Here is a 24,839-nt window from a genome sequence, read left to right as displayed (position 1 = left end):
AATGAGTATAATGAAATTTCAGCTTACAGTTGTTGCACTGCAGCAACAATCTCTTTGAAGCATGCATTCAAGCAGCAAATCACTTCCATGCAAGATGTGTGTCCACATGCAATTTAGGGAATATATTTACACCCAGGTGTTTGAGAATTTAAACAACAGCACTCAAAACTCGTTGCCTAGATTGAAACACACCCACTGCAAAACAGAACACATTTTTTACCATGTTTGTTTGACCCACGGCAACATCTAAATCTGCTTTTCTTCTTGTCGTCTAATAAATCGGCCAACGTAACCCCTTCATGTTAAACACATGCAACCCCGTCAATAAAACAGCAGGTGGCAGCAGCAGCCATGCAAAAGACAATAAAGGATCCACATTCAGTGCAATGCCGGTTGAGATGCTACATGACACAGGAGGACTATATCTGTATTGGCTTTGCTATCAGCAACTGCAGCCTAAATCTAGGACTGTGTAAAATTGAGAGGACTGAAGTGGCAAGGCTTCTGTATTTCATTAAGAGCACCCGATCATCTCCTCCCTCTTAAGCTTCCCAGGAGAAATCTCAGAAGCTAAAAGGTGTGTTTGTGGAGGAGAGTAGCTGCACAGGCAGCTCTCCTATGGCTATCAGAAGCAGAATTATATAAAATAAAGCACGCATATGCCAATGCAATTTCTGTAATTGATACACGTTGCAGGGCTGTAGCCGAGTTGTCAAGCATGCATGCAAAAGGTCCTGTATTCAATTCGCCAGATAAAAATGGGGATGCCTAGTATCTGAAAGGCTGGAGAGGCACTGCAAGGGCTTATCCACATTTACTGTGCTTTCTAGACACAGGTCCCCACTTTAAAGCGCTGTGTCTGAGTACTTCTTTTTCTTTTCTTTTTTTTGTCCCAGTGCTTTCCCCATGAAAACCTGCCCTTTAAAGCTGAATCGGAACAAACGGCAATTCAGCTTTCAAGAGGAAAAAAGTGATGGGGACCTGTGCCTAGAAAGGCAGCACAAAAGGAAGTCTGGATGAGCTAGATGTACCAATAGTCTGGTAAAGCAGCTTCCTGTGCTCCTAAAACCAATTTTCTTTGGTGCAGAATTTTGATTAGTTTTTTAAGTAATTGTAGTAACTACATTCTTGCTTCAATTAATTTACTCCTTACAGTAATTCTTGGCCAAGCTGGGGGAGGGCTCACAATAGATTCTGAGGGAACAGAGGTGAGTCATTGCTGGCAGTTGCACAGATCATAAACCGCTTTCTATTCAGTGATTAGTAATTAGCATCCTGATAGTTTTACAAGGGTATCTTTACAGTAGAGTATAAAGATTAAGGGCTGATTCACAGAACTGCAAATCAGGCTTGTCTTTCAACTCAAGTTAATTGTTTTGCCTGCTTGGGTTGAATGTGTCAACTCCCACAAACATAAATGGCACATAGATGCTAACACACAATTCGTCAAAGGCACTGATACCTGAGATTTGTGGTTTTTCTATCCAGGCTGGCAAGCAGCTCTCCCCAGTCTTGGATACCCCAGATGCTGCAAGACTACAACTCTCATCTTCCCTGACCATTGGCCAAAATGGCCAAGGACTGATGACAGTTGTTGTCCAATAATATTTGGGGACCAAAAATAAGGGGGGGAGCTACTTTAGTACATGTGATAAAACCAACTCTATTTCTACTCTTATAAATCAGTGTTGTCTATTCCAAAGGAGAGCAGGGTGGATTTCTATATGCAATATTAAGGCTACAATTCTATGAACATTAACCTGGGGGGAAAAGCATCACTGAACACAGTGGGACTTTCTTCCAAGTAAGCGTGTGTAGGATTGGTCTGCACATGCAGATACCAGTTTCCCCATGGCTGACAAAAGCCCTGATCATATCCAACTCTCTCTATCTCAGAACCAGAATAAGAAATCTGGGAATTAACAATGGACTTGCAGAGTTACTCCGAAGACTAGCAAGACAATAAACCACCTTGCAAAACGGTGGATTAGAAGTAACATAAAGCTAAGTTGGTATGCAGGTGGCACTGTGGTTTAAACAACCGTGCCGCTTGGACTTGCTGATCGGAAGGTCAGAGGTTCGAGACCCCGCAACAGGCTGAGCTCCCATTGTTCAGTCCCAGCTCCTGCCAACCTAGCAGTTCGAAAGCACACAGTGCAAGTAGATAAATAGGTATCGCTCTGGCAGAAAAGGTAAATGGCGTTTCCGTGCACTGCTCTGGCTTCGCCAGAAGCGGCTTAGTCATGCTGGCCACATGACCCAGAAAAACTGTCTATGGAAGTGGACAAACGCCGGCTCCCTCGGCCTGTAAAGCGAGATGAGCGCCGCAACCCCAGAGTCATTTGCGACTGGACTTAACTGTCAGGGGTCCATTTACCTTTTTAAAGCTAAGTTAAAAGGGTCAGTTGTATTAAAACTGGTCGTTTCCACACCATCGCATTCTACAGCAATGAAAACAAATTATGTTGCTGCAGCAGAAGTGCAAAAAAAAATCTCATCACTAAGGCCAACCAGCATCACTCTGATTACACTCATTTAAGAAATCAGTTGACAAAGTGCATGTCATTCTCACATAAGATAGGGAGTAATTAATTTTCTGTAATCTAACTACAGTATCACACAATGGCATTTTAAGTGGCAGAATCTTCCAAGAGAATAAAAAGGAGAGATATGGCAGAGCACTATAGATTGTGTCTTGAGAAAGGCAGGTTTCTTAACAGAGCACAAATAATAATAATGCAGCCCAGCAACTGATCTTAAGCAACTTCAATTATTTCCATGTTAAATTTTATGTTACTCAAAGATTTTCTGTAGCAATATTCAGAATGTTCTGAGTAGCTTACTCTGAAATATATTCCATTGTGATATTACTAACAGATTAACTGTTCCATTACAGGATGTGCTTGATATGGCACAGACTGCTGCTTTAAGGTACCATTACCAGTAACACAGAAAGACACTGGATGCTTGATCAGGGCCAAAGAACATCTCTGCAGAGGTTGATAATAGTAGGATCACTGCCTGAGACAGATATCTTTGACTCTAAAATTAGCCAAGCAAGTGGCTAAAATTGCTGTTTCCCTTTTAGAAGCACCAAGGGATGGATCTCCAGATGGACCAATTTTCTCTACATCCACAAGATGTTGATAGGCAATTTGGGGGTTGTTCTACAGCTATCTCTGGCTTCAGGAAGAAGACTGAAAAGCCAAGGGGCACCCCAGCTAGCCAGCTCTTCTATCTAAGCAGCTTAAAGAAAACCTAAATGTTAAGGAGGATTTTTGATTCTATGCAAAACTAGCTGTCAGGTCAGCAATTTATAGCCTGGTCCTCTAATAGTTAACACTTTGATGTAGAAAAATTGCTCTTCAGAAAATTACTGCTTGCTGTAATATACCCCCATTTATTTTGACAGTTTGTCAAAATAAAACAATAACAATCATACAGTGTTGACATTCATCAGTAAAATTTAAAGTAACATAAAATGCAGTCTGACATTTTAGGGCCGAAAATGGCTCTTGCAACTCATTGCTAGATCTCAAGGATGCAAGTTCTGTACATGCCAACCCTGCATATACATATATGTGCATGTACATTTTTAACATAACATCTTGAATTAATACAAAATGTAACTGAGGTTGCAATCTATTATTATTGTTGTTATTGTTATTATTACATTGATTACACGCTTTTCACCGGCAGGTCCTAGGGCGGGTTACCACAATTTAAAATTCAGAATTAAAAACAGTTAAAACAGAGTACATTCATAGGTATAGAGTGGATCCTGAAAACACACATCTCAGGTGTCAAAGAGGTGCATCTTCAGCATTCGCTGAAACCTGTATAGCAAAGAAACCAGGGGCACCACGACTGATGCTCTCTTCTGGGCTGCCACCACCTGCAAACTACTGACAGACGTGGAACTGCTAAGCTGCTGATCATAACACCTGGGAGGGTTTGTAGGGATGGAGGAGCTCTCTCTGATATATGGGCCTAAGTCATTTGGAGCTGCAAACACTAGCATGAGCACCTTGAACAGGGCCCAGAAACAAACTGACAGCCAATGCAGCAGTTCATATGTGTTCCAAAGGCAAGCCCAGCCAGTCATCTGGCCGCTGCATAATAATGTTAGAGTGAAGGTAAAGAAAGTAGTAACTTACAACAGAAACAGTTATCTACAGGTGGGGGAGAGGGGAGAATTACATTACAGACATCTGAGTATAACGCTATTATGTGAGCAACAGTCTCTCCCATACAGTAAACTATTTTTAGAGCACACTATATTCTTTTGTTAGCAGTAATAAAGTGAGAAGACATGACATACTATTCCGTTTGCCTTCTCCATCACCTTCCTCTTCATTCTCAGGGTCAATATCTTCTGCTTGTGTAATCCAATCCAAATAGCCTTTGAGATCCTCTTCAAGCTGCTGCTTTTCACGCAGCTTCTGAAAATCTCCCCTGGCCTTGGCTTTTTCTCTTTCCTTGGAAAACTCCCTATTGGGTTCAGATAAAACGTAACAGAAATATTGATTTATGAAGCTGTAGGCTTTCTGAGGGGGGAAAAAACCAGACCCCAGTATTTCTTTTTCACACAGTTAAACAAAATAAAGAAACTGTACAGAAAAGTGAACAGTTTCCACAGATCACAACAGTGATACGAGTCACACACCATGCTTCATTCCTTATACACTTATTAAACTCCTATGTACTGATAATAATAATAATAAAAATACAGCTTACAATTATTTGGTCACAATAACTAAGTTGACATCATGTTGGATCTTTCCTCCCACCCTTAAAAACCTCAACGTTACTGACATATGTAAGATATTATGTTGTACTTCTCCTTTAGATATTAAATGATTATTCTAAATAGCACCTTCTACTTAATAGGGCCAAGGTTTGAAGGCATAATGGCTTCGTGGAATTACACCTGGGGGAAATGGCATATACCAATGAAATGTAAGTGTGAACACGTATTTGAGAAAAAGGCAGTTCATTTCAAACCTAAAAGCAGGATTTGTCCCCTTGAGTCACTTATACAAGGGTGAATCTCCTTTATGCAAAATATCCCAACAGAATTAAGGTTCCTATGTGGAAATTTCCAAGCTATCTCACATCAGTATGAATAGAGGGAGCCCATGATGGACAGTGGAGAGAATGTAAATGACAGAGTTTCAAGTCTGCTCTTCAGTGCTGCAATTTGTCCTCAGGAGGGTGGGGGAATAAAACAATGCAGTGCAGCCTACTTGATTAAATAACCAAAGACCCTCAAACAAAAAGAAAAACCCTTAATCTGAACAAAATAAAAAAATTCCTTCCAGTAGCACCTTAGAGACTGACTAAGTTTGTTATTGGTATGAGCTTTCGTGTGCATGAACACTTCTTCAGATATATTGGTATCTGAAGAAGTGTGCATGCACACGAAAGTTGGTCTCTAAGGTGCTACTGGAAGGAATTTTTTTGTTTTGTTTTCAACACGGCTACCACCTTAATCTGAGTGAGAGAAATGACCATAGTGGTCACAGAATACATGCCTTACAAGGAGAAGGTTGCAGATTCAATCCCTAGATTTCAGGGCACTGAATTGGGAACGACTGCTGCCCAAGACAGCAGAGACCCATTGCCTGATATTGCTAGACGGTGCTGGGCAGGATGAATCAATGATCTGGCTCACTGTAAACAGCTTCATATTACCTAATGGAAGCTTCCTGATCAAAAGAAAATGACTTATGGAAACCACTAGTGCATTTCCTGCATTAGATCCCTTTAAATGAGTCAAAGGTACATGACAACATGTGTTCCCAAATTGGAAATTCTTCATTATCTTTTGGAATAAGAGATGATTGAGGGAGCTATCTTAACACCCCATTGTGCTGGGCTGGGTTTACGTGTTGGATTTGAGCCAGTCTCACTGCAAATCACACTGCCCCCCTCCACCTTCCATCCTGCTGATTTTGGCTTTGGTGGTGGCATTGCTGCAGAGGGGAGAGATTGTGCCCTTAGGCTGTAGGAACATACTTTTACCTGGGAGTAAGTCTCACTGAACTCATAGAACTACCACTGAACTGAATGGGACTTACTTCTGAATAGACATGCATAGATTTGTGTTGTTAAACAATAAGTGTGAGAACCTAGATAATGCATTTATTGTAAAGATGACATCTAAACTCATGTCACACTCCCCAAAACAGCCCAGTAAGAACTCAGCATGCTCAACTATTACCAGGAGACACAGAATCTTGAGTGTCAGTTGAAAAAGAAATACACAAAGCTGAAATATGCTAGAGAAAGTTGTGGCTGCCTAGAATCCTAAACAGAATAATTCCTGTTAGGGGATTATGATATACTGCCACATTCTGTTGCGGGTACCATTCATTTCAGTGGAACTTGCTCAGAAGATGTTCCACCAGAACCCTCACCATGTCTTCACCACTTCTATGAAATAATATCAGACTTCACAGATTGAAGTCAACCTACTCATCCAATAGCCAACCATTACACCTCTGCACTTTCACTAGAACACCTGAATGTGACTTCTAATAGCCAATCTAGATGATATAAGAAACACATGGCTGCATTTCACGCATCTGTTTTTGCTTATGTTAAATAGCAGCAGTGAAGAAGGGAGTGCAATTAATATTGGGGTCATGGTGTATAACCGTGGGTTGTTGTTTTTTTAATCAATTTCTAGTTACACCAAGATCACTTCCTGAAGTGGAAGTGATCTTTTCCTGTGGAAAAGAAGCTACTATTGGCATCTGCAGCCTACGGAAGCCCAACAGCAACCTTGAAGGGCTGGTTTTCATTGGAATTGTCGCATGGAGAAAAGGTTAAACCTTCCTCCTCCCTGCAACACTGCCATCCCAATCCTGAATGGACCCCTGGCAGCTGCTATTTAACAGAAACAAAAAACAAGATAAGCAAAACCCAAACCATGTGTTTCACATATCATCTAGTTTGGCACTAATTATATAGGATTGCAGAAAGTGAACATAATACTGAATGTAATATACTAGTTCAATTTTGTCATGGTTCATGATGTCCATGGTCTATTGCTTGAAATGATTTGGCAGATATGTATCCTGATGAACAACTATCCAGCAGAAACTCAAAGGGATCCCTACTGCCTACATGGCTTTGCAGAGATATTTCAGGTCTCTGCAAGGGGAGTTGGTGCCCTCTCTGGAGAACTGATGCCATCTTCACATCCAATAGTCGTCAGAGAAAAGCTGAAAGCCAATGGGGAGCTTTTAGATATTTGGATGTGATCAACGGGGGGGGGGGCGTTGCTGCTGCTATTCATATTAATATTGTGTATCTTTATTTTAGATCTTTCATGATTTATGTGTAAATTGTTCAATTTGGTTGTGTACTTTTTATGTTTAATTTATTGTTTATGACCACTTTCTTTTGTTATGTTTGTAATTGCTTTTTTCATGTTGTAAGCTGCCTTGAGCATAGTTTTAACTATAGAAAGGCGGTATACAAATAAAATGATGTACGTATGTTTAATTCCACGTTGGATCTGATTCATTTTGCAACTACACATACTGCGGCATCAGGTTACATTTGACCCAGTATGAGACAATGAAATGTGCTTTTTTCTTATTCAAGGAATAGGGCTGGGTGATATTTTGTTTTCAACATTGTGATATATTAACAGCTAAATATTGTGATATACTGATATAGTACAATGTCTGAAATGTCTCTTGACTGATTCTTCCTCTGCATCTAAATTTCCTACTTCCTCCTTAAGGACGAAATAAGATGGGGAGGAAGAAGCAGGTGAGATACATTGCCCAGCCCTATAGCTGAGCAAGCCCCCTTGCCGCTCCGGCTCGCAGAACACACCTGGCGTTAAGGGGAGTGTTCAAATTTTTGAACACTCCCCTTAACGCCAGGTGTGTTCTGCTCAAAAATTCTGAAACTGTTATCATGATCTGAACTTCAAACCAGTTTCAGATGATGTACAGAAATACCGGGAATAAATGCCTCATCAAACAATGGGATTGATCACAGTTCAAAACGTTACTGAAACATGGGCTACAAAAGTAGGGTCACACACATCAAGGTTTTTAGCACACCATTTTAAATAGGAATGCTATTGCTTTTGTTTTTAATTCTTGCTTCACTGATATATGTGAGAAAAGAACACTTCTATCCTCTCATTTTGGGTTTTTTGGCTATTAATCCTTGACTCTGCTGAGAAAAGGAATACTGTCAAGGCTTGTTCATTTTCCTTTACAGGAAAACTGCAGCTGACAGTTCATTGCCATCTTCTATTTTGTGCATCATTATTTAAATGCCTTTCCCCATTAATCCTCAAAGTGCCATGTAGACAAGTGTTCTTAGGTATATGTGTGCATATTGGCATATAGAAAAAACAACACACTTTTTCATTACACGGATCCATGAAAAAAACAGAATGATTGTTGTGCTAGAATGCAAGAAATGTCAGGAAAATATATGCTAAATGAATAAAAACATTACTTTCACCCGCAGTGCCTACAGAAGGATGCATATGGGGACACGTCAATATATACTCCTTGCTGTCCTCGAGCAAGGAAGTAAATACAACTTACAGATATTTATTAAAGTGTGTTTGGAAAGATCTTATTTTGTTCCCATGGCTACCCAGAGAAATAGTAATGCCTTCAGCAGAATCTGTCTTCAGTATAAAGCATCTTTTAGTGGTTAGAACTATTCTTGAGAAACAGATTATCACGCATCATTAAGAGCTGTTTCACTTGTAAATAAGGAATTGTTTTCACAACTTCCAGTTTTCTTTGTTTAACAATAACATAGTTTCAGCAGATACGCTGGTAATACATTCAAAGTATGCCATTTTAATGTTATTTCTGCATAAAAATATATTAATTCAATTCAGAAATGCTACTTCCACATTATTAAGGCAAAATCCCTGAACTGCTTTGGTTGCCATCCAAATATTCCTGGGATTATCCTAAGTCAGGCACAACAGTGACAATTCCTGTTCCTTGCACCCTAGTAGAGGTATGTCACTTCTGCATGTGGAGGCTGAATATTTTGTTATCATGACAATAGCCATTAATTTGTTGTCTCCTCACACCTTTTTGAAGCTATCAGCTATCTGTCTGTTTGATAGTGAACATCATCAATTAACTGGTGGTGTAAGCTTCAATTATTATAAGAGAGAGAAAAGAAAACATGCCTCTCCGCTCCAGAGAGAGTTCTCTAAAGCAGCTTTCAATTTAGATTCTTATAATTAAACTGTTTTTACAGTCTTCCAGTGTGTCAGCTAATTAGAACTGTTTAGCCATTTGGTTTTTAACCAATAATATAAATCAATTTAACAAAGGAATAAACAAAAATATATGCATACTACAAGGCTCTGTGCACTTAGTGCTTAGTAAGAGACCCAGTTTTACATTCATAGCTCACTCCAGGAGATTTTCCTTTCCTTGTGATAGCTGCATCAGTGCCTTATGCTCAGCTGAGTGTTAAATTTTGAGCAAGAATGTTCACATCCCATCCTAGCTGTTGACTTGGGTGGCCTTGACTTTGTAAACTCGGAACACTGCCTCATAGGGTTTTGTTGTTTTTTAGAATAAATGAGATTAGAAATCTAAAGCACCCTGCACAGTTGTTTGAATTTTATATAAATAATATAGAGAGGGAAATGTCCTAATAACAATATTATAGCACTAAAAATAGGAGTGTTATACATAGGTGTATGGCTATCCTTTGCACCAATCTTTATTCAAAGGACTATGGTAAATCTGGAATGTGCTCCTATAAATGTGCCTCAAACTGAGGCTTGCAGGGATAAAGTAATGTTTCGTTGATAGATTCATTTTTATAACTGAACTTATGCACCTAGAATGTGGAAATAAATTGAAATCAGAATGGGTAAAATATCAAGCATTCTACGGAAGGAACTACAGACAAATCTGAGTTGACTCAGCAACATTCTCATCTCAAATATGAACAGGGTGGGGTGGGGGGAACTTCAACAGAAATAAAACATTACTTTCAAATGGCTTAGGTCCATACATACAATATCCTAACAAATTTGTCTACTCCAAAACTAGAGTTCTCCAAGTCATTAAAATTGTGCTTAGAACCACCATGTGATAATGAGAAAAGAAATGCATGGCTGTTGACAAAATGAATTACATGAATGATAGCCATCTAACATTTGTGCCCTTCAAATGCTTGGAATATATCCTTTGCTGTCAACAGACTCCTTAATTTAAAATAATATTTACTAAGGGCATTCCCTATTCTTGCAGTCTATGTTATCTTAAAATTACATGAAAATTATATTAAAAAATGACCTCCACTTTAAAATCTAGTGGGGTTTTTTAATTATTATTCTTTCAAAAACAATTTCAACATTTCATTCTCACATACTCACCTTTAAAGAAGGCTAGATGTAAAACAAAAGGTCTCTCAAATTATATCTTACCTACATGTACATCATTCTATAAACACGTCAGTCATGCAGTTCACAAACACAACACACGAAATACGAAGATCAAAAACATTAGACACTTTTCAAAATGCTGAGCATAAATCAACAACACAGGAAATAGTCATATCATATGGAAACATCTTCAGCACAGATTCCAGATTTTAGTTCCTAAAATCCAGAGAACTAAATACAGCCATGTTTTTAAGGCACAGGGATTATTTTGGGAGAGCTTTTACTGTTTAAATGATCATCACCATTTTGCCTTGTGGAAGTCTGGTCATGTTTTATAAATGTGCATCTATGCAGACATACGTGTTTATTAATCACATTATATATGACAATATGACTGAGTTTATGAGCAGGGTTAAAGGTATATGTGACTACCTACATGTATGTCCCAGGGAAATCTTTCCTAGAAGCCATTCCCTTAAAAAGAAACAAAAAAACCCCACCAAACCTATTATGTCTCCAAAACTTGGGTGACTTCAATATTTTTCTAATTAATACAGAGATGCAGGAGGCATATTTTACAACGCTCTTGCATCATTTACCTTGGAGATAATCTGTTGCATTAATTACTTCAGGGGGGGATAATGCTTATTACCACAGGCATATAGAAAGCCTTATCCTTGTATCTATGCTAGCAGAATGATAGTATTTTTCTCATCAGTTTGAGAGATGCCCTTTATGTATTCAGAGCCTAGGTTTGCCTGAAGCCTTCTATGCATTCTTCACGCAATATAATAAGGCAATATTCTACTTTCTGGCACCTACGGTCCAAAAATTAATAGGTGATATCCAATGCTGTCTGAGAAATGGAATTTTGCTAGAATATTGCAAGTTCCAATTTATCTTCTCCACCCTCCAGTCTCTCTCACACACACAAAATGTGGCTGAGGGCAGCAGGAGTCAGAAAAGGAAAATGAGGCCCCATTGCAGGAGTATACACTCACCCACACTAGGTTAGATTTCACTTTATGGTGCAAATTACAGATGTGGTGGGGACTGTTATCTTTAAACTGTAACTATTCTAATTCCAACAGACTGGTAAAACAGTGAAATGCAACCTTCTGACTAGCTGCCCCACATTTTGAACATTTATCGTAATTACTCAATATTTTATTTTATTTTCCAAACTAAGAACAAAATGGTATCAGTTTTGGCAACAACCAACTTCTCCTGACCAAGCCCAGTTGAATAAGGAGAACACAAAATAGGCAATTAGCATAGTTTGCATTCATTTCAACCGAGTTTGCCCAAGAAGTTTCCAGGGGGCTTTTCTATTTATCCTCTAATTATATCTAACTATTATTTTTGTCTAGAACTTCACTTTTTTTTATTGTGGAAAACCCATAGTATCTACCAGCTCAGAGCAGGACAGCTAATAAATGTCCTTTAACAAGAGTCACAGCTTGCATTACTCCATATCCTCTGCAACCATTTAAAAAATATTTTGTTAAGCCTCATGTTCTCTTCTTAGGTGAGTTAGGACATGCAAAGACTTATGCATAGTTAGCTAGTGCACATAGTTCACCTGAATTACTGGGGAAGTGCAGTCATATTGCAGACTTAGGTTGTGTTCTGTGAGTGGCACTACGAATGGGAGAGTATGGTGGCCTTGGAAATGTTGGTCTTGAAATAGGTTCAAATTCATGAAGCGCACTAGTAGCCCTAGGTAAGTCACTATTCCTTAGCCTAACCTGCTACATAGGATAATACAAATCCAATAAGTTAAATCCTACTTGAAACCATTGTGACTGCTCATTTACTGCGCAATCCTACACATCTCTCTCAGAAAGTACTGTATATACTCAAGTATAAGCTGACTTTTTCAGCACAGTTTTTATGCTGAAAAAGCCCCCCTCGGCTTATACTCGAGTGAGGGTCCTTTCAGGCTGCTCCTTCCTCCTCCACTGCCTTTGCCACTGTCGGTGGCGGCGGAGGAACGAGCAGCCCGAAAGCAGCCCTTTTGGGCTGCTTGTTCTTCCTCTGCCGCCACCACCAGGTTTGTGGTGTGGTGAACTGGCTTATACTCGAGTCAATAAGTTTTCCCAGTTTTTGTGCTAAAATTAGGTGCCTCGGCTTATATTCGGGACGGCTTATACTTGCGTATATACAGTAAGTCCCATTGAACCAAATGGGGCTTACTTTGAGGCAACAGGCTACAGCATTGTAGGCTTAAGCATCTACTGTTACACTAGGAGAGAAGCACTGATAAAAGATCACAATACCTCACTACTGCAAGTCTGGAAAACACTTAGCCCTAGACTAGCCAGGCTAACAGCACAGGGTTTAGGTAGATCACTGGTCTGATTTTGTTTAAGGCAGCTACTGTGTAACAAATCAGGGTTTCTTCCCCCTTTATTTCTGTTTGTAAATAGAGATTCTGTCTTTATTCAAAATTGCTAAGCTCACAGTAAAATATATATTTTACATTAAAAATATATAATCAAATATATAATCAAAGGAGGGCACTTTTCAATATCTTCTTAAAAACATTTTTGCTGTAACACTGTCATTCAATCATAAATCATCTGCGCACACAATAGGAGGACGGGTGACACCAGAAGACTTGCTAGCCTTGTTACATTTATATTTCTACTACAGTACTCAGCTGAAAAGATTATTTGCCACTGAGTTAGCTACACCCTGCATAGGACTGCAAAAACATTCTGTTGTCTACATTTTCTTATTCGTCTGTGGGAAATATGTGTGTACCCATTGTGTAAGCTGCATTGCACAGATTAATGCAGTTAATGAGGTCAACACAGTTTAGGAAAATACTGCCCAATTTTAGGTGCGTGAAACAATAAAATTTCTGATAATTGCTGGAACATAGATGACTATGAACTCTAACTTACTGCCTATTGCTGTATCTTCCAGTTCGAATAAAGACCTCTTCAGGTGTTTGTGGAGAATGCTCATGGGCTCAACGTGAAAAGGGACAGGATTGTGCATGTAAGCCTCACCTCTAATATTCCCATGTGTGCTGGTCCCACTTCAGATGGTCTGAAGCAGGCTTCCTCAAACTCAGCCCTCCAGATGTTTTTGGCCTACAACTCCTATGATCCCTAGCTAACAGAACCAGTGGTCAGGGATGGTGGGAATTGTAGTCTCAAAACATCTGGAGGGCCGAGTTTGAGGAAGCCTGGTCTGAAGGAAGATTCTAAGCACCTCTCGATGAACATACTTCTATTTTCCCTTCGGACCTTCCTGCTCAATTTGGAAAAACCTGAAGTAGAGCCAGCATGTGCAGAGAAATTGGAGGAAAGACCTCCTGTTTAAGCCCCAAATGCCCAAAAAAGGGCTTACCCAAGGCAGAATGCATGAGCAAGCTTCCTTGCACCTGAAGAACTACTGAAAAGTATGAATAAAATTATTAAACAACACAACTTGAAGTTCAGGTTCTGATTTGAAAGCCTGCATTGGTATGATACGTTATGGATGCAGACAGTGGTGTCAGACTAGCCCTACATCTGTATGCCACAAGCTTATTTGCTTACTATTTGCCATTTGACTAGTAATCACATTCTGTTTAATGCCAGAAGTTTGGACTGTGGCTATCTGTTTGGGTATTAATCATTTTCAGACAGTCAGACTGGCCTATTCTTCTGCCAATGTTGTTGCCCATGGTGGCTTGGAGAACTGAAGCTGAAATAGGAGAAGTTCTATGGGCTATACTGTGCCCACTTAGTTACATCTCCCTTTATGCAGACACCATAACTGGTGCCATTCTGCCATGCTCTTCTTACAATACAGGTAAGAAGCTTCAAAAACATATGGCGATAGTTTGACAAGCTTTTCCTGTTGACAGCTATAGCGATGTTTGCCTACTTGTGACCTTCACAGCCAATGATGAGAGCCAGCTGCATGCACAATGTCCTGGATATTCAATAGCTTTAGTTAAGACATCTCCACCAATATACAGGAGACATCAAAGGATTTGTAAAAAACATACAACCAATGTCAATAGAAGCAGAAAATGTGAAGCACCTGCTAACAGGCATATCCTGCTGGTAGTTATACAAAAGATATTGTATGTTTGTTTAGATAAGCTTTTCAAATGCTGAAACTAGGCTTTCAGAAATGGACAACGGCCTTTATCAATATTTTAAAATATATATGCTTACACAGGTGTCATCTTTCGCTCATTGTGTGCAAAATGATGTCTTTAAGGAAGTTAGTACTTCATTTAGTTACTCTTCAGTGATGGGGGGTGTTGGGAACCACTGCAAACACAGGGTGTCATAGACAGGCAGAAACACAAAAGTTCAGACATTCAGAAAAGCAAACACTGGTAAAATGACATGCAGAAAAGCCATCACTGTGAAGCTTGTGCAAACGCATAGGCCATTTCACACACTGCGGTGGAATATACAAGGTTAATCTAACTGCTTACCCACTAAGTACACCAAGAACCAGGTTAAGTACGAAAAATGAGCCAAGAATGATAAGACTAACAAAATAGATCCATGGCCATTCACATCCTATTGCATCATTTACCTGTAAAATGTAAGGAAACATGTTATGATTCAGCTATTCACTACACAGCAGAGTCCTCCTGCAATTGACAGATCACATAGGTATTCAGTATACCAGCAGTATCCCTCTAACAGCTCCATCCCTTACTTACACTGCAGTTCACCATGATGCCCAATATTGGCAGTACTATAAAAAGACTTCTAAGCTACATTTGGGGTGAAGAAAATGTGTAGAAGATCATTTAGGAGCTTTAAAATATCTAGATTACATTTAACCATAGCAATATGCACATTTCAGAACCTATGCCCTACGGAGGTTGATAATTTGTTTAACGGTTTGGGGGAAAAAAATTATTGGAATTTAAGGTAGTGGTTAATTAATTACTAAGCACAAGTTTATTATGATCTCTCTACGTTTTTACATCTGCCTATTATTTTTTCAGGAAATTGCCCTTGCTATTGTACGCTGCATGGCCTCTGAAGGATACATGCTGTTCTAAAACGAAAAATCCCAGTGTTTCATTTTTAAAATGAATTATTTTGATCTTCTCATAATATACCTATGTGTTCATGGCAACCGAATACAGGACTCTGCTTCTAGGACGAAAAAGGGGTATGCTTACCCGCTCAATACACCAAGAACAAGATTTAGAACGAAAAAAGACCCAAAGATGACGAGACTGACAAAATACACCCATGGCAATTCAAATCCCATAGCATCATTCATCTGTAAGAAACAAGATGATCTTATAGAAACAGTTTAATTTAATTTTGTAATAGCGAACAGTTGGTGAGGAAGAAACACAGATAAGTGACAGAAATGCACCCCCTTGCTCACAATCATCAGGGGAAGAAAAGCAAAATACAAAATACAAGCCATGTTTCATCACCATTCCAAAAACATAATAAAAAATACTGTAAAGCAAGAGAGTTAGAACTCAGCATAACTATACAGCCAAGGTTTTAAATCCCATTTAGAAGACATAGGAAGCAATATGTAGAAAGAAGCTACTAAATGATAACAAAGAGAGACTTTGGCTCAACTGTGGCTCAAGCAAGGCAGTAAAGGGTACAGTAAAGCACAGGGTTGGGTTACTATGGCAAAGAGGCTCGGGTTTGAGATATAAATCTGAATTAAGTTTAAAGTTTCAAAATCTTATTTAATTGTTCAGCTTTCAGTTTTCTACGAATAAAAATCCAGGACTTTAGAAGCTGAAACCCAGACACAAAAATATAAAGCAAATGGGTGATATCCAATGCACTTGTTCTGTTAGCGCAATGATTTCTGCTTGTGCAACAGAACTTCCCTCTCTCACACCTTCCCTGTGCATACCCAGTACCCTTCTCAAAGCTGCTCTGGGGGGTTGGAGAAAACGCAAGAGCAGGTGTGCTGTATAGGAAATGTGTAATGTTTAATTATGTTTTTATATAGGTTGGAAGCCACCCAGAGTGGCTGGGGAAACCCAGTCAGATAGGCAACATTTTAATAATAATAATAATAATAATAATAATAGGGGAGGGAGGGGAAATTTGGTTGCACGAGTGGAATGAGCTCACTGAATACCACCCAATGTATTTAATGTTGAGTGTACTACAGGACTTTTCAGATTATCATTTTGTGGTGCAATAAAATACATCATTATTCCTCATTTACAAAACTATACAAGTCCACTGAGAAGCAAGTTCCATTGAGTTTAATGGGGCTTACTCCCAGGTAAATAGGTATATAATTGTAGTTTTACTGTAGAAGATCCTATGTCATGGCTTTGGCATGATATTTTGGTTCTAGGAATATGTGGTCCTTCCATCACCCAGAATGCATTCTGCTATTAGTAGTTTTGAATGGAAAATGACTGCAGAAGAATGCTTATAACCATGCACCCCCGAACTTGGCCCTCCAGATGTTTTGGGACTACAATTCCCATCATCCCTGACCACTGGTCCTGTTAGCTAGGGATGATGGGAGTTGTAGTCCCAAAACATCTGGAGGGCTGAGTTTGGGGGTGCCTGCTTATAACCAATGGGGGCTCATAACCAACCTCAGTTTTCCACCAGCTGGTCTCCACCTGCCTTCTAACTTCCACCTCCACTGGGCTATCAGATTCCTTCTCCTTATACTTAGTGTCACCCTTGTAGAACTCAGTAGGAAAAGAGGATCAATAATATAATTACTTGGCTCTGCCAGTTACTAGCTCTGGCTCCACCTATTGCTTGTCTCCCTGCTGCTCATAACACCACAGTTGACACACCTCTCCTCCATTCTAGCAAAATTTTGTCAATATTTTACAAGTTGTATGTTTCACTATAAATGACAGCTATTCTCTGTATTTTTATTAAGTGTCTAGAAACCTACTGCACTGCCATAAGAAATCTTTATAATTATTAATAACTGTTTTGAAAACGGGGGTGGGGGGGTCTGTCTGTGCCCATCTTTGATATTTTTTTAAACTAGTAAAAAGGTCAGTTTTTCATATTCATGGTAAATGTGCAGAGAGTCATAAACCACATTCTGATGTTAAAGGACTGAAGGCAGAAAGGATATATTTGCCATTCCAATTCCATTTACAGTCCCAGGTCTAGAAGAAAGTGCTTTAGTCACACAACTGTTTGCCACCCTTTATTCAACTAATATTCCTCTTTTTATTTTGTGCATTATTTGTAAACTGGATTTTAAAAGTTCATTTCCAACACTATAAAGACATTCGTATTTGAGAGCAATTGCTTCAGACAGAGGACAACCAGCGAACATTTCTGACTGCCTCTTAGCTTCCTAGGAATTATATCAGTATTTTACTAAATGCCAGATTAAGTATCCTTCCACCTCAGCCTCTTTTACAGCTCTTGCATGGGTAGAAATTATACCTTTCTCACTTGGTTTTGTAACATTTTAATTGGCATTTAAGTTGCTGGTATTTTTATCAGCATCAAGAATAGCCTTGGAAATCAGGGTTTTCTGAAAGAGTGCGAGCTGTTCCAGCAAGCTTTGATATCTGCACAGTAGGTCAGCTGACCCTAGAACAGAGACTTCAAAGCCTTCTGGTCAGCTCCACACTCTTTGGAGGATAACAGGCAGTTTCTGAAAACCTTGCTGGTTTCAAAGACTCTGCTCTGAGATCTCAGAGGCTCAGATATCAAGCTGATTTAAAAGGCAATGCCTTTCAAATCTAACAGCTTGCCAGCCAGCAAAACCAGCCCGACTTCTTCCCTATGCTCTTTGGGCTTCAGAACACAACCAGACCACAAGTTCCCTCTTGTCCACAGCATATGCCAAGTGCAACAAGGAAGTAGATGTTACAAGAATCATAGCGCTACCACCACTCCATGTCTCTTTCAGCCCTCTTCCTGGTAACATGGAATATAAAAAAATATGCTGTCACACTGCGTGTTCCTTAATCTCTGCCTCCAACAGCATTGGTTTCCAGTTCGTTTCTGGGCCCAATAAAGGGTGCTCACTTTAGTGTTTAAAGCCCTAAAAAAAACAGGCCCCCATATCTGAAAGACCACCTCCTTCTCTGCAGACCATGTGAGGTGCTAAGCTCAGCAGAAGTGGCCATCTTGGTTGTTCCACCACCCTCAGAAGCATGGGGTGTTGTGTTGCCCTGGGAAAGGACACTCTCTGTGGCAACTCCTAAGTTACGTAACTCCCTCTCCACAGACGTGCATCTAGCACCTTCATTATACAGCTTTCAGTGAATCCTGAACACATGTCTCTTTAACCAGAATTCTGAAACTCGAGGTGTATATTTTCAGGGCCCACCATATTTCTCAGGCTCAGCTGGGGGCAGGAGTGCTTCTTTGAGCCTTCTTGCCCCATGGCTGAGCAAGCCCCACATCCCACCAGCGCACACATGTGCCAGAGGGCCGGGGGGAGGGGTTCTTGTTTGCGCTCCTCAGCCAGAGGCTGAGAAGACTCTCCCTCTCCCCCGCTGCCTGAGCAAGCCCCATGTCCCTCCAGATTGCTCAAGCCAGAGGGACATAGGGCTTGTTGAAGCAGAGGGAGGAACAAGCTGTATCACGCTCTGGTGATGCAACTTGTTTCTCCCTCTGCAGCAGTATGAGGGCAGGCAGCAACAGCGGTTTCACTCAGCAGTATATCGCTGGTGAAACCAGCACCGCTTCTGAGACCCTCTGCTTCCAGGGTTTGGTTGCCGCTTGTTTTTCACTCAGCGTGCTGGGTGCTCATAGCAGAGGGACTCAGGAGGCGGTTTCACCAGCGATATACCGCTGAGTTAAGCCGTCATCGCGGTCTGCCCCTAATACCGGTCGTGGGCGATATATCCATACACTGTGTGTTTGCTTTTTCCACTTTTAATAACAGCTGGAGGGGAGGCAGAATCAGGACTGGGTCTGTGGTACACAGGGAGGGTTTTCTAAAGCAATTTTCTTCTCTGCCATAGTTCTAACAAAAATTTCCCTGTTGTGCTGCTGTTTGGAAGGGAAGTTGCCCTTGGCATAAAACTACAGGGTTAACATGACATGCAGCTGGGAACAGGACTGCACCATAGAAAAAATGTCACATCACACATATATTCCATATTTCTAGGAAGAGGTGGAGAGAAAAAAATCAAGGAGCATTTCAACATCTAGTTGTACCTCAGTATACACTTTATTGCAAATCTGTGGGAAGTTTCAATTTTACAGAGTGAAAGCAGAAACCATTCCTAACTTGGCAAACACAATGTCTATCATGCACAAATAAAAGCACATCAATCAGATATCGTGCAACCACTAGATTTTGGATCCAGACAATCGCCCAATCAATCACATTGACTTTTTATATTCCTAATCTATTATGTGACCTCAGTGTTATAATGGCATCTGCTGTGCTTATATGCTATTTTAACTGTCACACACATATTACATTAAGTTTTATAAGTCATTTATAGGAAACTTTAAGGAATTAAGTGATAGATTGTTTTTTAAATATGCCATAAAAGCATAATGATGGGCTGTTATACCCAGATCAGGTTACCCAGTTACCTACTGAACTCTGGGAGCCCACAATTTATTGCAGCCAGCTAGCCAATGATTAAACCATATTAAGGGCTCTCAACCTGAGATACAGGATGCAGCAGCTAGAATAAGCAATGATGACTCATCTTCTGATCCAACCCAAGTGTTAATGCATTAGGTGTTAAAGGATCAGGACGCAAATGATAATACTGTATGGTGGCTATAATTAATAGACAACTTTGGTTCTGTTCCCCCGGACTTGACTTGATTCACATGTTTCTGCCTTCTCTTTGTTAAAGTTGATTAATATTCACTTACTTGAATACATCTTACAGGACTATTTTTAATCATATGAATAGGAAATGGTTGTTTGTCCTGTGCTCAGTAAAAAGCCACCCAAAGCTATGAATTTCTAGGCTGAAAGTCCTCTCTTCAGATTGTTGATCAAAAGCACAGTGAGAATAACATTTTAGCTGAGTGAAGCACAATTCACTCAAATGGAGATCATGCTGGATTACATATGTTTCGTGCAAACACTGCACTGGGACCTAACACAACTGGGTCCTCTGCAATTAATCACCCTCTAGTGGGTCACATTCTCCACTGGCACTGGTGGTGACAGGCAGCAGTGCTCTGAGATCTGAGCTGCCATTTTAATTTCCCACAATGCCCCTGATATAGTGTCACTCTGGTGCACTATGGGAGACGGGCACTTAAGATAGATGTTAACAGAGTGCCCAGTTGGGAAGGAGTGGCAGGCAGTGACACCAGCCCTAGTAATCACATGCTTGAAGCCTTCCGAAAGCTGATTGGCCACAGAACACCTGGACCATTTTGAATGAAGCATTTTGAATGTAGAGAGAAAGCTGGGCATCTGAAGCCAGGCATAGTTCTTGGCTTTCTGAATCAGTACTTATTTGGGAATATGCACAGTGATTTCTTACAGGATAGTAGTCCCATGCTGCTCTGACACTGTTAGGTGTCAGAGAAGCCTAAGATACTAGGAGTTGTGTCAGAGCAAACAATGGTCCATTCTGCTGGGACAGGTATTTTCTTGTAAAGTAGTTTAAAATTATTTTTCTCCAGGAGAGGTTTAACATGCTACACTGTTCATTTGAAACTCAATGCTCAATCGTATCTCAGTGCTCTCTGAGTACTGAGTGGTAATATTTACTCTTTTTCCTCTGGTAACATCACCTGTATATCTGAATGTTACTAAGATATCTATAACCGTCTCTCTGTCTCACAGACTCATTTTTTCTGCTTGGACTTCCCATCCCTGCCTCAATGGTGGATGGGGGCAGGGCCAGGAAAAACTATGTGACCTCAGGGGCAGAGTAAATGGTTAAGGCCCCACTGAACCTTAGTTATGTAAGTTCTCCTTCATGTGAGTAACACATGAAGCAGAGGGTACTGTGCATACACATTTAGACCCGTGAGCTAGTTAGGACATACCAGAGTGAGAAAGGACACAGAAGCATGAATCCCTGCAATGTATTTCCTGTACCGAAGCAAAAAAACTAAGCAATAACCAGAGTAACTATTTAACTTCAGATCTGTTAATTGTTCTGTTATTATAATGTTAAGTTCTGCTGAGCATAACCTGGTTTCACCTACTGTTCTAGCTCCTTATCTCTGTGTTATATATTGTATCTGAAAGGGCAGCCATAATTTTCATTGGCTCCACTGAGGTCTATGAAACAAAGGAAATGGGTTGCAATTGGGGGTGGGGGTAAAATCAACCACTCAACCCAAGTCTTAGGGCCCCAGGGACAAAATGTGAGTTTAGACCACATCCCCTTCACTTTCTCGCATATAGGTAAATGACTGTCTAGTTATTGCAATGACCAAAACAAGGGAAAAGGGAAAAAGCAATTATACACTTAAGGGCAACAGGACCTGGAACTGGATGGCCTAGCTTCCACCAATGCTGAAGTGAAGTGTTGCAATGTACTTCTGAGTACAGAGCATGCAGAAATACCCCTTTCCTTCCAAGATTCCCTGTAACATAAAGGCCCTCTCGCCACACCTACAGAGCCCCTGTGTCTTAATAGCAGGTATTTCACTCGTTTATAACTAATTGGCAGCAGCAGACAAGAATAGCATCAGTGCCAATTGTTTTTGTTGCTGAATATGTAAACACAAGGAGTAGTTATTTTCTGTTTCCAAGGGTGGCAGAAGCTACTTTAGAAGTTAATGCCACATGGGGAATAATGGCATTACTTAATTAAATCCCTGTGGGTTGCATAAACACTTAGCATTAGGGCTGTTCTTCTGTCACCTTCAGTGGGAGACTGCCTTTGGTCACAGAAACAATCCTCCATGTATCACAGCACTTTCTACCTTTAATGACAGTTGCCAGCTGTCATTGTGCATGTACATGCTGTACAGCTATATTTTAAATGAAATAGTTCAGCATATGAGGACAATGCATCTCCTCCAAACACTTGACATCAATCTGCTAAACTAGTTCCAACCATAAGAAAGCAGAAATAAAATAAACATACTGAAACATAGTGACATTATAAGTTAATCAATATTTTGCTCCAGAATAATTCACTGAATATGTATCTTATTAAGCCAGTTGTTATGAACTGAATCACAAACACTCATTACCAAATAATGCATATATTATAGTAGGTCAAACAGAATGTGGTTGTTGTATCATCACTGGCATGCTAAAAGCAGGTACCCATACCAAATCAATTGTACCTAGGGAGATGAAGCGGATTTGGGTAGATGACACCCTCAGATATAGCCATGATAATTTTCAAGGTCACATCATGGCTTATACTACTTTCAGGAAAAACATTGCATGGCTGAAAACAATGGGTCAATTTGGACACAGACATAGGAGAGAAACAAAGAACCTTTGGTAGCCCAAGGGAGGCATTCGCTTGAGGGGAACCATCCAGGATTGTGTGCCAGTGGAGGGACCAGAGGCGAAAATGGCAAGAGCAATGGATGTGGCTCCAACCTTCATACAGAAGCCTGCATCCCAGCCACACATAAAGTCAAAGGGTTCTACAATCCCATGAACACACAACTTTATATCCTCCACACAGACAAAGCAAGAGGAGTTATTAGAGTTCAAGAACTCAAGGCATAGTACTTGAGGAGGATATAGGGCAGGGTTGGAAGGAGTTGTGTATGGCCATTGAGGAGAGGACAATGCCTAGGGAAGAGTTCCCAAAGCTGGAAGGTTACATTTGCCCTCCAGACCTGAGGTTCCCCACTCTACTATATACCAAAATGACGGTAAACAGCTGAGCTGCCAAATACATAACAGCACTGGAACTTTAACAGATAAATTGCTTTCAGCATCAATCCAATTTGGACATTCCATGCATTAAGCTATAGGAAATGAGTTGGATAACAGTATGTAATAGGTTTGATACAGCTATAAGGGATTCAAACAGTACTGCAGTCTAAGTCCATGTTTTTGCCATAGTTCCTAGGGTTTTTATGTTTTGTTTTGTTTTGTTTTGTTTTGTTTTGTTTTGTTTTGTTTTGTTTTGCTGTTTGAGCCTTAATAGCAATTCACCCATCAAAAACAAAGTTCCAAGATGATTGATTATATGTTTGGTAACCAAGCTCCTTACCTTCAATTTGGTGTACAGTATGTCTAAATACGTCCATTACTTTCAGAGCTCTGACAATTTCCCCAAAAGTAGTCTAAGCCATACTGTGAAGTGATACGTAAACATTGGAAATGACCTTGGAGGCCGTTTCTGAGGTTGACATCTACCCATGTTTCCTCTGTCACCCTATGCACACGAGTGCCTTCTTTTAACGTGGCAATGCAAAGTAACACATTTTGTTTGTTGGTTGCATTACTGTTTAGAGTTTACCTCCACCTGTTTGAAAAGTATTCTAGAAGAGCTTTAGTGTCCGGAGATGCCTTGGTCAGAAAACAAGACAGGTAGAAGGGGTGGCTGTGGTGGTTGCGGATAGGGGAAAGAACGGTGTAGGGAAGAGACCTTATCGGAGAAATAAGGGACTCAGACACCTGCAGGCCATCCCATTCTACAGATTCATGGTGGACTAACTACTGTGCCCTCTGGTGTGTTGGTGCTGTTGGTGAAGGGCAGGTTGGTTTACAATTAACTCTCATGCTCTGCAGCACCAAACAAGACTAGAGGGGTGATAGTAGCTGTGGTTAATAAAAGTATGATTTTGCTCACCAGAAAACCACTTTGTCCTAGGTTCAGGTTATGAGGTTCAGGCCATAATTGAAGGGAAAAAATGGCTGCTATCACTGTACTACCCAGCCTGCTTGCTCAGTGGCTTCCCTGACTGAGCTATTCTTGGATATGATGTTGGATATTAAGAGGGATTTATTATTATTATTATTATTATTATTATTATTATTATTATTTCTTATAATCATCCTTGGACTTTGGGTTGAATACATATTCTACAAACAAATGGAACAACTAATCAGAATTCTTTGATTTAGGCTGAAATCCTAAACGATTTAACAAAAGAGTAAGCCCTACTGCACAGTGGGATATACCGTATTTTTCACCCCATAGGATGCACTTTTCCCCCTCCAAAAATGAAGGGGAAATGTGTGTGCGTCCTATGGGGCGAATGCAGGCTTTCGCTGAAGCCTGGAGAGCGAGAGGGGTCGGTGCGCACAGACCCCTCTCGCTCTCCAAGCTTCGCGCAGCTCTCCGCAAGGCGCGGGAACCCTGCGCTGGGGTCCCGCGGCTTGCGGAGAGTTGCCTGCATGCCGAAGGCTGGGCGCGCTGAGCTCAGCGTGCCCAGACTTCGCACAGCTCTCCGCAAGGCGTGGGAGCCCGGCGCCGGGCTCCCACGGCTTGCGGAGAGTTGCCTGTTCTGGGGGCTGGGGTCGGGGGAAGCTTGGGCTTCCCCCGCCCCAGCCCCGCGCCTGGGGGGGGGGGGAAATAAAAAAAATTTCCCTTTATTTCCCCCCCAAAAAACTAGGT

The 24,839-nt window shown here is 40.6% G+C and overlaps 1 protein-coding gene across 29 annotated transcripts in view; it reads right to left on the bottom strand.

Moving 5' to 3' along the window:
* Positions 1 to 24,839, bottom strand: part of CACNA1D (calcium voltage-gated channel subunit alpha1 D) — a 200,859-nt gene that overhangs the window by 95,878 nt on the left and 80,142 nt on the right. For 20 of the 29 annotated variants that reach the window (XM_080996677.1, XM_080996662.1, XM_080996663.1 and 17 more), the window contains exons 8-9: positions 14,853 to 14,956; positions 4,322 to 4,491 (exon numbers count right to left, since the gene is read on the bottom strand). In XM_080996677.1, the coding sequence (XP_080852803.1) occupies positions 4,322 to 4,491; positions 14,853 to 14,956 (274 nt within the window). Of the gene's footprint in view, positions 1 to 4,321; positions 4,492 to 14,852; positions 14,957 to 15,557; positions 15,662 to 24,839 lie in introns of all 29 variants that reach the window. The other 9 variants (XM_080996685.1, XM_080996680.1, XM_080996673.1 and 6 more) reach the window with 2 other exon arrangements.

This window comes from Podarcis pityusensis (assembly GCF_964106645.2).
Source record: "Podarcis pityusensis genome assembly, chromosome: 2".
NCBI lineage: Eukaryota > Metazoa > Chordata > Lepidosauria > Squamata > Lacertidae > Podarcis > Podarcis pityusensis.
This window is presented reverse-complemented; position numbering and strand designations above follow the sequence as displayed.